Source organism: Phalacrocorax carbo, chromosome 6, assembly GCF_963921805.1.
Source record: "Phalacrocorax carbo chromosome 6, bPhaCar2.1, whole genome shotgun sequence".
Lineage (NCBI taxonomy): Eukaryota > Metazoa > Chordata > Aves > Suliformes > Phalacrocoracidae > Phalacrocorax > Phalacrocorax carbo.
Genome location: NC_087518.1, coordinates 49336357 through 49352674, shown reverse-complemented (window position 1 = coordinate 49352674; position 16318 = coordinate 49336357). Strand labels below are relative to the sequence as shown.

At 41.2% G+C, this 16318-nt stretch overlaps 1 protein-coding gene across 2 annotated transcripts; it reads left to right on the top strand.

The window, feature by feature from the left end:
- Positions 1-325: 325 nt before the first annotated feature.
- CMPK1 (cytidine/uridine monophosphate kinase 1) lies at positions 326-15484 on the top strand. Of its 2 annotated transcripts, XR_010373448.1 has the most exons (7): positions 326-581; positions 9959-10105; positions 10975-11127; positions 12379-12455; positions 12536-12632; positions 13109-13876; positions 14422-15484. XR_010373448.1 is itself a non-coding variant. In XM_064455140.1 (6 exons), the coding sequence occupies exons 1-6, from the start codon at positions 507-509 to the stop codon at positions 13148-13150; spliced, it is 591 nt and encodes a 196-aa protein (XP_064311210.1). In that variant the 5' UTR covers positions 326-506; the 3' UTR covers positions 13151-15484. The 2 variants fall into 2 exon arrangements, 1 of the variants encoding a protein (XP_064311210.1); XM_064455140.1 differs by having other exon boundaries at positions 13109-15484.
- Positions 15485-16318: the final 834 nt, after the last annotated feature.

Below are 16318 nucleotides of genomic sequence, written 5' to 3'. Positions count from 1 at the left end.
ACGGTTAGCGGGAGGGCGGGGAACGCGCAGGCGCGGTACGGCCGCGTTGCCATGGCAGCGTGGAGCGCCGCCGCGCGCTTCAAAATAAACGGACGCAACGGTCCCGCCTGCCCGGTCCTGCTAGAGCGTCGCTCCGGCCTTGGCCTCTCCCAGCCATGTGTCCCGGGCCGCCAGGCGCCCGCAGCGCCCGCGGCTCGGTCAGGGCCGGTGACCGGGCACGGGCTCGTGACAGCCGACGGGTCACGGTGGCCGGTCGGGGGCGCGGCAGAGCCACCTCTGCGGGCACGCGCCCGCCCTGCCCCGCCTCTCCCAGCTGGCGCGCGCCGCCGGGGACCCGGAAGCACTTTCCCTCGGCGGGGACAGCTCAGCAGCGGGTGCGCGGCGGCGGCTCTGCCTCAGCCCCGTCCCTGGTCCCGGCCTCGGCGTCCGCCGCTCCCCGTCCGCCCCACGGCCGCCGCCCCGTCGCCGCTGTCCTGTTGCTGCTCCGCCGCCGTCTCCTTCTCCTCATGAAGCCCGTCGTCGTCTTCGTCCTCGGCGGGCCCGGGGCGGGCAAGGGGACGCAGTGTGCGCGCATCGTGGAGGTGAGGGCAGGAGACCCGCCGCCGGCGGGGCGGGTACGGGACTAGGCGGCCCAGCCGGCCGCGGGGGCTCTGCTGGCCCGGCCGGGAGTTGTGGGCCCCTCCCTGGTGTTCGGGGCGCTCTTCAGGGCGTCTGTCCCCCTTCGCCTGGCGGCGAGCCCAGCCTCTCCCCAGCTCTCTGGGCTCTTGTCTAGCCTCAATCCAGCACACACACACACACCCTTCCGGCCCTTGGATGGGATAAAATAAAAATAACTGACTCGCATCTTCCCGTTAATCGGTGAAGCGGTGGGGGCAGCCCCTACTCCAGCCCCTCTGCTCACCTTCCATTTCCTGCCAGGCAGCCCAGCCAGGGCAGGCCTTTTTCCTTCTCCTGCCTTTTCTTCCCTCAGCCCCGCCCGGGACCTCAGTCCACTAGTGGGTCTGCCTGCGCTTGCACCCACTCTGCGGAGTGGGACACAGGTTTGGGGCTTGGAGGCTGCCCAAGTGTGGAATTAGCAGCAGCAGTTAGGGTGGGAGCACGGGTCACCCGCTAGGCCTTGGTGAGGGGCAGGACTGTGGCCCTGGAGAAGCTCCCGGCTGCCTGGGCAGTGGTGCGTTACGAGGCCAGTCTTGCCCGGCCTGTGTGGGTGGATCTGCACAAATCTGTGTGGCCACGTAGGTGACTGCAGGGCTGCCACCTGCACACCTCGGGCTGCCGGTTTTGTGGCTTGGGAGTGGCAACGAGGTGGTTTACAGTGGTTGGGAATACATTGACTTTCAAGGTCCACGTCTTCTGAAGCCTGTCCCGGAACCGTAAGAGCTGGTACAGTAGACATTGCAGGGTGTTGGCTTGCTGACCTGGTGCCATCTCTGTAAGTTGTGAAAGTAAAATGTTAAGAATAAAACTAAAGTTTTGTTCTGTGACAGAATATGATAGAGGTCAAAGGATGTCATGACCCCATAGATAGTTTTGTGCCTAAAACTGACAGTATAGTTGAGAAGATGTTCTGCTATATTTTTCACATTTTCTGTTTTCCAAATACGTTTGTACAGCCATTTGAGCTAGAACAAGTATCTAAGAAGAGGAGTGAATGCTACATATTGTAGTACTGTCCTTTTAAAAGCCAAAACCCCTAGGGATTTGGCTTTGTGTTCAGGTGGATAATTACAGAAGTATTTAAAGCTGAATGCTTCCAAATTTGTGTATGTTGGATTTGAAACAGTTTTTTCTTTTTTTTTTTTTTCTGAGCAGTTGTATGTACTTTTCTTATTGAAAGCTGTGTAGGATCAAAGTTTATCCATATGTGCGCTGAAATAAATGACTAAGAACTGTAGCAGTGCCTGTGTTTCTGAAACTATTGGTTTCTGCAACTCCTGGCACAGGCACATTTTGTCGTCTATGTCATCTATGCTGGTGATGCCATGGTAGTGCTGTTACAGTTTATTGACGCTGCCATTATATCCCAGCCCTCAGTGTTGTATAACAAAGTTATGCAAATTTGGTCCAGACTGAAAAATGCTGTTATGAATTTAGTTCTGAAGGCTTTTAACCTCAAATTACAGACTGTCATTCAAACCGGCTTATTCATTAAATTAAATTGTGGGATGAAAGGTTCATAGTGCTCATAAAGCTTTTTTGGTAAGGTCTAATTTTGCCCCTGGCCCATAGCAAACAAATAAGCTTAAACTGTAGGGGAATTTTGTAGGCTGTCATTAATGGCTTTCATCAAACCATTAATGTAGCCTCAGGGCTGAAGTACCTTTTTGTAGCCACTGGCCTGTTTTAGAAATACACATGCCTTTGGCTTGATAGGCTAACATAATTTGATAAAGACCACTGTAATAAGAGGAGTTCAAATGAGTCATTGCTACTCAAATTGTATTTGCAGTTAAAAATGAAAGAAGAAAATTAACTTTGCTTGTACTGTATTTATTTTCTTTCTAAGCCTGGAAAAGGAAGTTGTAGGATCATAGAAAGGTTTGAGCTGGAAGGGACCTTAAAGATCATCTAGTTCCAACACCCTGCCATGGGCAGGGACACCTTCCACTAGACCAGGTTGCTCAAAGCCCCATTCAGCCTGGCCTTGAACACTTCCAGGGACAGGGCATCCACAACTTCTCTGAGCAACCTGTTCTAGATCCTCACCACCCTCATAGGGAAGAATGTCTTCCTTGTATCTAATCTAACTCTGTCCTCTTTCCGTTTAATCTAACTCTTATCCTCTTTTGCATTACTCCTTGTCCTATCACTACCTGCCCTTGTAAAAAGTTCCTCTCCAGCTTTTCCATAGGCCCCCTTCAGGTACGGGAAGGCTGCTGTAAGGTCTCCCCAAGCCTTCCCTTCTCCAGGCTGAACAACCCCAACTCTCTCAGCCTGCCTTCACAGGAGAGGTGTTCCAGCCCTCTGATCATCTTTGTGGCCCTCCTCTGGACTCACTCCAACAAGTCCATGTCCTTCTTACATTGGAGGCTCCAGAGCTGGACGCAGCATTCCAGGTGGGGTCTCACAAGAACGGAGTAGAGGAGAATCACTTTCCTCGACCTGCTGGTCATGTTCCTTTTGATGCAGCCCAGAATGGTTGGCCTTCTGGGCAGCAAGCACACATTGCTGGGTCATGCTGAGCTTCTCATCAACCAACAGCCCCAAGTCATCCTCTTCAGGGCTGCTGTCAATCCATTCTCCACCCAGCCTGTATTTGTGCTTGTGATTGCCCCAACCCCAGTGCAGGACCTTGCACTTAGCCTTGTTGAACTTTGTGAGGTTTGCACGGGCCCACACATTAAGCCTGTCAAGGCTTGTCAAGTCCAAATACTAATACATGTGAATTTGCTTTAATTCTGGTAATCCTGTTCACTGCATTGAAAAAAGTTGATTGAAGTTAGCGCACTAGCAACAGAAAGCACTCGGACCTGTTGACTACAATGGACAGCCTTCCTGCTCGCTTAGACACCTCTACAGGAGCCAGTGGCTAAGCCTTGAGGGAGAGAGGGTCTAAGGTAGTTGAAGGGAGAGTTGTACTGATGTGAGCCTGCTGGAAAACTTTAGAAAAAGGGGACATGAACAGGGAAGTGTGGATGAAATGCAGCAGAGGTACTGGAGAGCAGCACCTTTTTTAAGCATGTGTCCTTGGCCTGGCCCCTGGTAGCTCCCCAGATAGCCCTGGTGCAGGCAGCTGGATAGCCTGTATCCAGTCAATGCTGCCTTTAGGTTAAAGGTGTATTTTTGTTCAGATTTTAAATCCTGTTGGCAGCTTGCCACAGAGAAAAGGGTCTGTAGCTGAGTAATAATAAGCCTCATTCATCCTTGTTGTAAATTGACTGAATAATATTAGTTTACATTTGGAATGAATCTGACCTAGTATCTTGCTGTGAATCTGAAGTTTGTGCTGAACAGAAGGTCAGTATGAGCTATAAATATTTCCTGGTTGCTATTCATACTAGAGATTTGGGACAGAAGACATCACATGTGAAGAAGTCTCACTTTTCTGAGGTGAGATCTTGTATGATTTTAACATTAAATGATTTTATTAACAAACCAAGGGTAGCTGTGTTTTATAGAGTAAAGGGGGTGTTATGTACTACCTGGGAATGATTTCTCAAAGAATTGTTGTAATTGTTTTGCTGACTAAGCTTTGCATTCCCCGAAAAGGGAGATGGCTGTCACAAGTTGTAGCTGAAATATGTGTTTGTTAAGTACTAGCCTGAATCATAACTGCCCTCACTATATGTGTGCTGGAGTCCCTCATTCTGGAGAAGGCATATGTTCATGGCAAATTTGGACCAAAATGGAGAAATTGTTTGAGGGAAGAAGACGCATTAACAAGCAGAAATGGGTATTGACACAGCGTACGAAAGGGAACAGCAGGAAAGCAATTAGGTTTCTTTATCTTAACAGATAAGGTAGGAAGAGACAGCTGAACCAGGCTGGTTTTCTCTTATAGGGAGGGAATACTCGTGTATGTTCCGCAAACTCACAGAATTGTCACTGATGCAGAACTGTTGCTCTGGACCAGTTCCTCCTATTTAGGAAGGGATGAAGCAGAATTCCCTCTTAAGTTGTTATCTTCTCCTTTCCAGCTCTGCAGATGAACTCCTGAAACCTTCCACAGCTCTGTTAGGTGGAGCTTGCCGCCGTGGGGGACTGTTGCGTAGCTGTCCTGTGAGGCAGAATATTTGAGCAAGTAGTTGAATGATGTCATTTGAATGCAGGTTTTTCCAATAACCTTCCTGCTTTCCACAGTGTATCTTCTGTGACTGCGAGATTGTTGTGTGTGTGTAGGACAAAATGAATGTGTGTTCTTGCTGACTTCTGAACTTTGCTTATTAAATGGTTATGGTAAAGTCAAGGAAAAAATTCAGTCTTCAGGTCTGCACAAAATATGCTTTCATGTACTTAAATTTTAAATCCTTACAACCTTTGCCTGAAATGCAAAGCTTTTTGGTTGGTGGGGAGAATAATAATAAAATAATTTGTCTTTATTCCAAGCAAGATTTGAGTTGTATTTTTGTTTGTTTGTTTTGGCAAGGTGATTCTGTAGGGATTAGGGGTATGTAAGACATTCCTCTCTGTGTACCTGAAGTATAATTCGTCTCCACCACAGCCCTATCCTGTATGTTTGTGGTTAAATCTAAAATTAATTCCATAAGGTGGGATGCTGAGCCTTCTCCTTTATAAGAGCGTAAGTTAATGTCCAAATGGAAAAAGCTGTGAAATTGCTTTGGGGTATATGATAAGGAGATTTCCTAGGGTGAAGAAAACAATGCAAATAAGAACTCATTGTATCAGAAATGCTCCTCTCAAAGTAGCAGTGGATTTAGGTTTTGCTGTCCTGTGTTAATTGTCTTCTGGAAGTCTGCTGAGAAACAGCATTAACTTCCTTGAAATAAAAACATTTTTTATATTGTTTGCTTTAAACCCAACTTCTGAAATGTCTTTCAAGAGGGACGAGTATTAGTATTCTACTTAGCCTTAAGTTCTCGTAGTTGTTTTTTGGAATATAAGTTTATGTTCTGAACATTGGAGCTTTATTTAAAACATGGTGAGGGATCATATAAATGTACCCTGTGAAGATTTATCCCTATACGCTTTCATTTTGCAGAACACTGGGCATTGAATTTTGGACTTTTCCAAACATACTGGGTGCGTTTTATTGAGCTCAGCATTCCTGAGGCACTGGGGTGCTCTGTTTGGCCCCCACTTCCCTGGGGCACTGTCAGTGGGTTTTGTACGTTGTGTTTTGTTAATGTGATTTTTTTTGTTAGTTTTTCCTCCCCCAGAGGCAAGCACATATTTCAAAGTAAGAAAGCTTCTTCAATTTTTTTTTTATTGGAATAAACAGACAGAGCGTCTATTACTGCATTATAGTTTATACCCCAAAGTCTTAATTCCATGTGCTAGTTGCTAATAGGACAGACAAAAGCTTTTTAGGATAAAAAAGAAAATATGAAGACTGCAGGCTTTAAATGGTTCTATTTTTATTTTAATTAGTTCTTGAATAGTGTATGTAGCAAATTACGGTTGTTTATTAACATTGCCTAAGATATGACAGGTCAGAACTAGGGCAATAAAAGTTTGTATTTTGTTTGTTTAGATCTTAAGCCCTGTGACTTTCATTTTCAGAGTAACAATGATAAGCCAAGATAGGAGTCAAGGTCAAAGTAGTAATTTGTGTTTCTCTTGCTTTTTCTTGGCTTCTGCTCACTTAAGGAAGTCTCAAGCTGTGTGTTTAGTGGAGAGTTGTGTTGCTGGGACCGCACGGGGCTGAATCAGAAGTAAACCTCGTACCCCTCAAAAGCTGGCTCTGTAAAGAGCCCCAGCAGCAGCTGCTGCACACTGCTGGTCCTTCCTTACTGCCTCAAGAAGACTGCTAGGGCAGACTCCGCCTTATTTGAGTGTGACACAGATATGACTCATGTATTTTCAGTTGTATTCATCTATTTATTGTATTTACTAAAACCAAAGCATGTTCTGTCTGCGGAGTTGAAGTTGCAAATCCTGCCTGACAGAAGAAAGCTAGAAGTGGCTATAGGACAGGGGAGAGAAGGGCATCCCAGGGAGGCTGTGGTCTTGGGTTGTGATTTGGAGATGGGGAGCGTACAGCCTGCAGGTTCCAGTTTGTCCTGCTGACTGGGGACTCATTTACCAGGCCACTGTGAGACAACAAGTGAGCAATGTTTTGTTTGTACAGTACTGCTAAGTGCTGTTCTGAGTAACACCTCTATGATGGGATTGATGGAAACCTGAGCTTGCCTTTCCATGTCACTGGGTTTGGTCTGGGTTTTTTGTTTCGTGTTTTTTTTGTTTTGGTTTGGTTTTTTTTTTTTTAAAGCAAAGGAGGAAGATGTCTACAATCATGCTGAAGACGGGTGATTTTTATCTTTTTCATTCACAGTTAATTTTTATAAGAGATTTGGATTATGGTTCTCCAAATATAAAATAGTTTTAAAAATATGAGAACTTGTATAATAGCAACTTACTGATTTAATCTTTTTTCATCTTATAGAACAGCATGCCAGTCTGCTAGCATAGCAGAAAACATTATCTCTGAAATAAGTTTGAATCGTTAATTCTATATTTTCTTTTTTCTTCTCTGTAATCTAAAAATCTGTCCAGATTTTAGGTACTTGGCATCCAAGTGTTTGGAAACTTTTTTTAACCTAGTTTCTATTTCAAGTCTTGCTTTTGGTCTGACGTTATGAATCTAGCATATATTCCTTCAAGAAACGGAGAAACTGCTTTTTCATTGTTTGGCAGCCACAGTCCTGCTCCCCTTCTGATTTCGGAGGAGAATAATTAGGCAGTAGTTGCAACAAGTCACGTTCTGGGAATTGCAAGATGTACTTGGCACTGCTGGAAAATCATGCTGGCACAGTGCAAACCTTGGCAAGAAGTGAGAGTGTTCTGCCCTGGTTTTTGTGCAGTGACATAGCCGCCTCTTTTGCGAGCTCTTGGGCACATGACAATTTTCTCCAGTTCAGGACACTTCCTGAGGGTTGATCTCACCTAAGATGAAATAAAACTTTGTGCCCTGTACGCTTTGATTAAAACAGGCAAGAGTAGCATGAGCACCACATCTCTGAAGCCCTCTGTGTATGGAGCAGCAGCCAAGCCTTTCTCTGTGCTTGTTTGCATTGTTTAAACCGACATGTTTTCTTTGGCTCTTGACTCAGTACAGTTAACAAATAGATGTTTTGCCCCTGAAGGAGAGGTTTGTTTTTCTTATTGCCTGGTTAATCCACTCTGAAGGTTACTCTAGAATACAATTTACTATTGTCTAAAACAAGCCTATTTATACAACACCACTTTAAAACACTTCTATGTTTTACTTTCCTGTTTAGCCATTAAAAACTATTTTAGTTTGCTGTTGCAAAAGATGGAGAATTAAAAAAATTGTCTGACTCGGTTTTGTTTTCATGCATGAAAAGGGAAATGCCAAGGAAAATGAAATGGTTTGGTAATCCTCTAAAACCGAAGAGGTTGTATTTTCCTCCTGTTTTCTCCTTTGTAGAAACTTGACATTAAAAATATAATCATTCCTTAACTTTAGCAAGAAGAACTGCATGTTAATTTAGGGTTCAGCAGAGTATGATTTCTTGCTTATGAGGAAAGATTTCTTCTAGTTTATGGCTTCTGTAGTTCATAGTTAATATTTAGATTTGTAATTACAGGCATAGCGAAATGCAATGCACATTAAAGCTGGAATACAGTGAGCTTATAGAGGATGTCTGTGGAGCTTTTTCTTCACAGTTATTTAGAGCAAAATCTTGCTTCCTTTTTTTTGCCAGCTGTGTAGAGTTTTTGAGATTTAGGTAATTATATCCCTTCTTAAATTATGACTATGGCAGAACTAACTTTCCATGCTTTTGTGGGTGAAATTGGAAAGCAACTGAAATGTTTTTAAAGTCGCTTAGTGGGTTGTGTAATATTTCTGTTGTACTCAGTCCAGTAGCCAAGTCTTTAAATCGCAAGTTCACAGCCTTAAAAAGTGTGTAGTCACGTTATTATGCTGCTCAGACACCTTTTTTTGAAATTTGCTTTGGATGTTGCTGCAGCCAAGCTGATAACCCTGAAGTGTTTTGCTGCTGCTTTTGTTTTGTGTAAAAACTTTAGGATGAGTATGTATAGATGTACTCTGTTTTGGATGTATAGCTAGCTTAAGTAATCACCAAGGACATGTCTTTATTACCTGTTTTTATGGACTATATTTGGTCAAGGAGCATTGTACACTTGTTTAGTTTTCTTGTGATGTTAAATGAGCTGAGAAAACGATTGGTTTGTGCTTCGAAATTTCCTTTATAGCAATGCATTTCTCTTTGGTAAGAGTGTATTTGTATGTTTGCACTAGGTTTCCATTTATGATGGTAAATGCCTGAGAAATTCAAGTGTAATAAATACTTTTCATTGGTATTTTGCATTAGCAACTGTTTTCAGATGTGGTTTGAGGTGAAAGAAGAGAGTAATGGTGTTTGCTGTTTTCCTGCATACTGGTGTCAAATTGATAGATTTGGACCTGATCTCTCTGTTCTTTTTCTGTTTACTGTGCATGGGATGATATAGAGTGGCACTAGCATAGCTGTTTACCTTCATCTGCCATACCATCGTTAGGATAAGGCACTAGGCTCCCCCAAGAACTGCCCTCTGAGATTATCATGGTCATCCCAGGAAGGTGGTAGCAGGGGCTGGCATGCAGGGCTGGGTTTGGAGGAGTGTGTGCGTAGGACTCTTTGTGTAGCTGCAGTGTTAAGAGTTAAAACTGATTTGCCCAAGGCAGAAGAGGAAGTCGGTGCCAGAACCACAATGGGAACATAAGGATTTGAAACATTCCTCCAGCTCCAAAGGACCTGGAATCACCTTGTGTGCTTTTAAGTGGGTAATTAGATAAAATTACAAACCTATTGCATAAGCATAGCAAGGAAAGGCACTATCTCAACTTTTTCACCATGTAAATCAAGACTTGACCCAGTAACTGCTAACCACTTAAAATTTTTAAGTAGTTGAACTGTTAGGGTGGGGTATAGCTTGTATCTAATTTGGTGACTGTTAAAGGTCTCATTGCACACTGTAACATTTCAGGAAGTTCCTTGGGGACTTTGAGACTGTCTCGTTTCCAAACATGGCAAAATTACCTTTGAAAACAGTATGTGAATGCCTGACCAAAGACCTGTTGAACACTTTACCCGAGAATCTCTGTAATGCTGTGCTTTCTGTGCATACCAAGTATGCTGTATTGTCAGATTACACAGTGAAGATGGAATAGATCCATCACTAGCAAGATGCTTTTCCCTGTATTTTTCTGTTTTAATGCCAAGATAAGTGTGGTTGACACTGTTGACTGATGTTAACTTTGAACATGTACTAATTCAAGTGAGCCTATGCCTGTTTGTTTTGCACGTTTCAGAAATACGGCTACACGCACCTTTCTGCTGGTGACCTCCTTCGAGATGAACGAAAAAGACCAGGCTCACAGTATGGAGAACTCATTGAGAGCTACATTAAGGAGGGGGAAATTGTACCAGTTGAAATAACAATCAGCTTGCTGAAGAGGGTAAGAAAAGGGCTATTTCCTTGCTGGTTCATTCTTGCAGACTAAGCATCAAAGCGTATTCTGGAAGAATTGCCTCCAGTGTGAGTAGTATGAAATGGCAGACACATACGTGCATATCGTGTACTGGGCTTCTCTTAGCAATTACTCATGTTTCTTTCTGACTGGTTGGAGGGCAGTAGGTGATGGCCTCTGATACCTGGGGAGCTGTGAGATTGGATTATTTTTATTTTATTTTTTGTAGTAGTTCTAGGGAAATCAGTGAAACTATTTCTTACTTCCCTTAACGAGCTTTTGGACCTCTTGGTCAGCTCGGTCATATTTGACTGGAGGGTAGAGGCCTTAAAGGTACTAAGTTTCTGTAAGTTTTATCAAAGTAGATAGCCAGGTGAAGGAAAAGAGCACCCACTAATGTTCCTGTGGAAGGAAAAGCTCCAGCCTTTATCTTTATTAGATATCCAGGAAAACAAGCAGAGTATCTCCTTTAAGAAAGACAAGGCTTCTGTTGCTTAAGGCACTAAATTTATCTGAAGCTTTTCCATTAGAAATAACTCTAGATCAGGGGTGTTTTGGCATCTTATTGTGTAAGAGGACTTTCCAGTATGTTGTAGAAAAATGACTTTAAAGCTGGGATTGTGTGTTATGAGATTTTGAATTTTATGAAATAGTGAATTCAGTTTGAAAAAAGGCCATATTGGTACACCAGTTAGTTAATTAGCATGCATTGAAGGTGAAACAAAAATGCATTTTGTAAATCTGCAATAATCCTAAAATTAATGGTTCTCAACCATGCCAACATTTGGGGGGTAATTTAATAAGTAGATAAATTGTTGTATGTGCAGGAGATAATGAATTGAATTTTCTCTTATCAGGCTATGGATCAAACAATGGCTGCCAGTTCCCAGAAGAACAAGTTCTTGATTGATGGTTTTCCCAGGAATGAAGATAATCTTCAAGGCTGGAATAAGACTATGGATGGAAAGGCAGATGTTTCTTTTGTTCTCTTTTTTGATTGTGACAATGAGGTAAGTGTGTTATTCTGTAGCTTCCTTTCTTGCTATACTGTGAGAGTCATTCAAGAACATAAAACTCTGTCAGGTAGTGAATGGGCTAGTGTAAGAGCAGAAGGAAAACTTTGTCTGTGAGTTTCAAGTATTTTTTGGCAGTTTGTTTTTGCAGATGAAAAACTGCACGTTTTTGAAAAGCAGGCAGCTAATTGCACTTGGTATAATCACGTGTGGATAAATGATATAGAAGTAGTACTTCAGGCAATCGCATTATTAAGGAAAATTTATAAAAATTGTATATACGTATACAAAACTACTTAGCTAACTTTCAGAAAACATTACTCCGTTTACTCTTAGTAACTGTTGTTTAGTCCAAAATGAACTTGATAGCAATGTCTGCTTTAATTCTAAAGTGCTGGCAGCAGTAGTCTTCATTTTCATAGTTATGAGCTCTGCTATAGGCTAGCCAGTAATCAACATTTTATTCAGCAAGTCATTAGATTACAAGGGCGTTTTGACAGTGATACATTATATTCATTTAACAAGTGCTATGATATGCCATCTTTTTAATATGTCAGCACCCTCGAGGCATAAAAACTGATATAAGAATCCCAGCACCTTAAGCATGCTTTCCTCCTTTTACTCTTTTCCCCAATTTCTGAGAAATTTTGTTACTTTTTTTAATTTATTTTTTAATCTCGAGGGGTTATTTTTTTTCTACTTAAAAATTTCAATAAGATTAAATGAGTGTTTTCACTTGGTGGGGTGTTAATTTGGGGGTTCTGATTTTTTTTACGAGGTCTAAAAATAAACAACAATGCCTACGTGATCTTCTGGATTTTTTTTACTATAGGTGTACTTTGTAAGAAAAAATAATTTCGAAAGATTGTCCTCTTGCATGATAAATGATAAATCCTGGCATAGGATAAATGTATTCATGAAGCGTATGTTCGTTGGGCCGCTTTTAATGTCTTCTTTAAATGTCTCAAGTTGGGGATCCAGTCAAACCACAGAGTTTGCTTTTCCTTCCACTGACCCCAATCCCATTTTAAGAGCCCCCATTTTAATAAACTGATGAAGTGTAAAGCTGTCATCCTTTCTCTCTGGAAGAATCTAACTTTCCATGGGAGTTCTGGTTGCGTCCACCAGATCTGGACAGTATTGTGTGTGCTCAGCCTATTTAGATTTTCAGGATTTTTGTTTTGTTCCTGCTTTCAAGATAGCACCTTGTGTTCTTGGTTGTGGTCATCCTTTTGATGTTTTTTGTAGATATGTATTGGCCGCTGTCTTGAAAGAGGCAAGAGCAGTGGTAGGAGTGACGATAATCGGGAGAGTCTGGAAAAGAGGTACTATCTTCAAAACTTTTCAGTTCCCTTCTGTTTACATTTTACTATGTAATGCTTTTCTCCCCTGTGCTTCCTCCTAGAATTCATACATATCTGCAGTCTACTAAGCCTATAATAGATTTGTATGAGAGAATGGGAAAAGTCAGAAAAGTGGATGCCTCTAAATCTGTTGATGAAGTAAGTATATAAGGCAAAAAACCATGGGATGACAGTGGCAGGGTACACATTTTTGGCATTCTTCCGAGACGTTTGTACGTGTGGTTAGTGTGCTAATTAAGCACTGATGTCTATTACTGAGGGAGATAGTGGGACTGTCATTTTGACTCTTGAAGAACTGATTAAGATACGAGTTACTAAGAAATCATTAGTTCTGCTTGAACATGAGCTGGACTAAACAGATTTTCAGTGTTTCTGTGTTTAACAGTGTCTTGTCTTTTTTTACTTTCATCAGCTTTTGCTTTTCGGAAGTAGTACTGCTGTTCTGTCTCTGTGTCCCAGAATTGGTGACAATTTCACTGTTAAAGAATTACTGTGAATGTTCTAAGAAAAATCTATATATTTTAAAAATACTGTCAATTATTGTGTGTGCTGGTTTAATTTGAAGTAACTGTTTCACTAACACTTTATAAAATTAATATTCTTTCTCTTTTTAGGTTTTTGAAAAAGTTGTACAAATTTTCGACAAGGAAGGCTAATTCCCAGTTTGAAAGTTCATTTAAACTTGTGCTTGAATCTTGCTTGAATAGCTGCTACTGCAGTCCACTCTTCATAATTGTTTTAAAAGATTTTTTTAAATTGTTTTTCACATATCTAATGACGATTGGAAAAGCAGTTAATTACAAATGGATCGGGTTTTTAAATAGGAAATAATTTCTTGTGGCTATAGTATACAAATTTCAGGGTTCTCAATTAGTACAAGTTCAGTTACTCACCTGGCAAAACCACAGTTAAAACATCTCTATGAAGAGACTATTTATTCTGTCACAGTTCTGTGCCTATCATGGACAGCCCTTCATATTCCTTATTGCCATATGCCTTTTTTTTTTTGTTAAGGATCAACTAAACAGCAGCATTAGGCAATGAGGGACTGGTGTGCCCTTGTTTGTTTTTTGGATGCTTGGACCAAATTTAGCAGATATTTTTTCAGAGTAAAATTTTGTCATGATGTTCTCTGTTATCCCCAAACCTGAATTCTGTAAGTCAAAGCTACAGTTAGAATGAGAGTCTGTTTTAGCAGTTCTCACAAAACCATTGAATTTGCTGTTCAGCAATATACAAACAAAGTACTTTATGGAAAGTGGTGCTTTTTTATTACTCTGGATGTAAACTGTCTTGTAAGTTCTTGAGTACTTGGATGACATGGCCCTGGGCTTTACCTTGTCTTCATTTGCAAAAGGTTAAGAATATAATTTCTAAGTCAGGTCAGTATTTCCATATTCATTTCTTTTAAATGATAGTTATATTCTTAATTACAGCATGGTCTTCACAAGATGGCAAAACTCTTAAATAGTGTACAATAAGCAAAATCTAACAGTTCTGTCTTTTGTAACAAGTGGAAGGGATTTTCTGTGTTGTTGTTGTTGTTATTATTATTATTATTGAAATACTGTGTTTCTGAATGCTTTAAGGTTTGTTACCTGGGGAAATATTTTTAGCGTTAAACTAGTGAACTTGTTTCCCCTAAAACTGTATAACTTCAATAGCTTTTTGTTTGAAAGGATTGTAAATTATTGCACTTTTATTACAATGTGGTCAGCTGAGGGGAAGATACTTTCAGAAAAAAGTTCCATTCCCTTAAACAAATTGGGTCCTGCTTCATCATGTTCTCTTGAATTAGCCAAGTACAGTCAGCAGTAATGGTTGGGGTAAGCAGACAACCAGTTGAAACAAACTGGTTTAAATGTTTGCACAGATGTGGTGTAATTCTGCCTTTTGTTTAAAGTAACCTTTTCTCTTCCCCGTATAGTATGCATAGGTCTGTGGGGGCCCAACCATGCATTCCTTGCATGCCCTAAGCTTCCACTGAAGAAGGCTCCAGAAGGCTTGAAGACGAGTGTTTTAACTCATTTTAGTGATAGTGTGGTTCTTTCTATGTTAACTGACACTGTAATTGGTTTGTGATGTGCTAATCGATGTTGCAAGTTACAGGGAACTGCAATTTGGAAATCTTGGGGTTCAGCTTTTCTTTATTGACGACTCTCTCATTTAGGGAAAGCTTCAAATTAAGCCTAGTTTCTAATTAGAATCAGATGTCTTGGTCCTCATCCTGCAATCTGATCTGTGCAGGCACATTTTTATTTGCATGAATTCTCATCTCACTGAGGTTCTTGAGGCTGCTGGGCTGGGGAAGAGAAGGGTATGGCAACAAGCAGTATCTTTTCCAGTATGGTAGGAGTTCAAACAATGGACTGAGCACAAATAGCTGTTTACTGCTGCAGAATATATGGACCATGACTACTTTTGTGAGTGTGGGAAGCTAATGCTTTCACTTTAGGAATTTCTCCTTAAAAAAAAATAATGGAATTTAATTCTTATTGTATAAGTATGCTGACATAGGATAGGATCCAGCGAAACTGCATGTTTTGATATGAAGGTTAGAAATCAGGGTTTTTCCAAAAAGACTTCAAACAGGATTCTTTAATTAGAAATATTTAATTATCTTTTGTTTCTAAGTTACTGTTTTTTACAAGTTCTTTCCAGAATAGGGTATCTGTTTTCTCTCATCATATACTTTTCTGTGTATTTAAGTGCTGAAACAAATTAAAAAACGCTTTGGAGCAAGTTTTTAGAAAAATACAATGTTTTGGCAATACTGAATTTGGAGTGGATTGTAATGTGTCTGTGCAAAGACTAGATTTTTTTATTTTATTTATTGAAGAAGCCATTAAATGTGTTACCAGTTCTTTCAAGTTGGACTTATGATTGAAATAAAGATTAAAGGCAATATGCCAGTGTGTTGTGTCCATTCAGCAGCAAAACTGTACAAAGAATTTGAGGAGATCCAATAAACTTTGTTCTGTGGCTCAGTATGAGTGCTTCGCTTACAGTTGTCTGTCACAAGGGGCATTTTTCATATATATCTATCTATATAAAGTGTGTATTAGCGTTAGGTACCTTGCATGGCAGCATACACACAGGTATGTGTATAAAAGCTCAGTTTTCACCATCAAAACTGAAGTCCTGAGGGACCCTGTTTGGCACAGGATAAGATCAGTCAAATGCCTGTGGAATTGGTACCTATTCTTGATTTAGGTTTATCAAATTACTCAATTCATGTAGTTGTGCAGTGATAATTCATTTGCCATATCTGTGAAAGAAAGGGGACTTGAACTGGGCTAGGAAACACAAACTGATAGCGCAGCTGCAGTTGGAGACAGCTTTTTTGTCTTGCTTTCTCATGCTTCCTTGCTCTGATTTCCCGAATGCCGTTTTGCTGCTTTGCAGCACATGCCTACGTGCTGTACTTGAGACCGTGTTCTTAAAGGAGATTGGCACAGCGGAATATTGTTTAGAAAAGAAACTGAGAGGTTGCCAGACTTATATTAAAATACGTCTTCACACTTTGAGTAAAGGTTTGTCACAAAATGGGTTGTTTTATTCATGTGTAGGTTTCCAGTAAACACTATGTTGAACTGGAAACCTTACTCTGGAAAGATTTGCAGAGCTGGCCTGAGAGGGATGAGAAAAGCAGGAGCTTTTCTAGCAGTGGTAGGTATCTTTCTGCTGGTAAAAGTACATAGACAAAAATGTTTTGATGAAACCTCACCCTGAGGTTGTGGCGCTTTCTCAGGCACTGACTGAGAGGGGCAAGGCTCTGATAGCCTACCCCGAAGCAAGCTTCCCACTCCCACAAGTGGGAGACT

Bases quoted from the DNA above. Each gene is read 5' to 3' on its own strand.
- CMPK1 (XM_064455140.1), top strand. From the start codon at position 507: ATGAAGCCCGTCGTCGTCTTCGTCCTCGGCGGGCCCGGGGCGGGCAAG. The intron at 582-9,958 runs GTGAGGGCAGGA...TGCACGTTTCAG, and splicing joins AGTGTGCGCGCATCGTGGAG to AAATACGGCTACACGCACCT. The intron at 11,128-12,378 runs GTAAGTGTGTTA...TGTTTTTTGTAG, and splicing joins TTTTTGATTGTGACAATGAG to ATATGTATTGGCCGCTGTCT.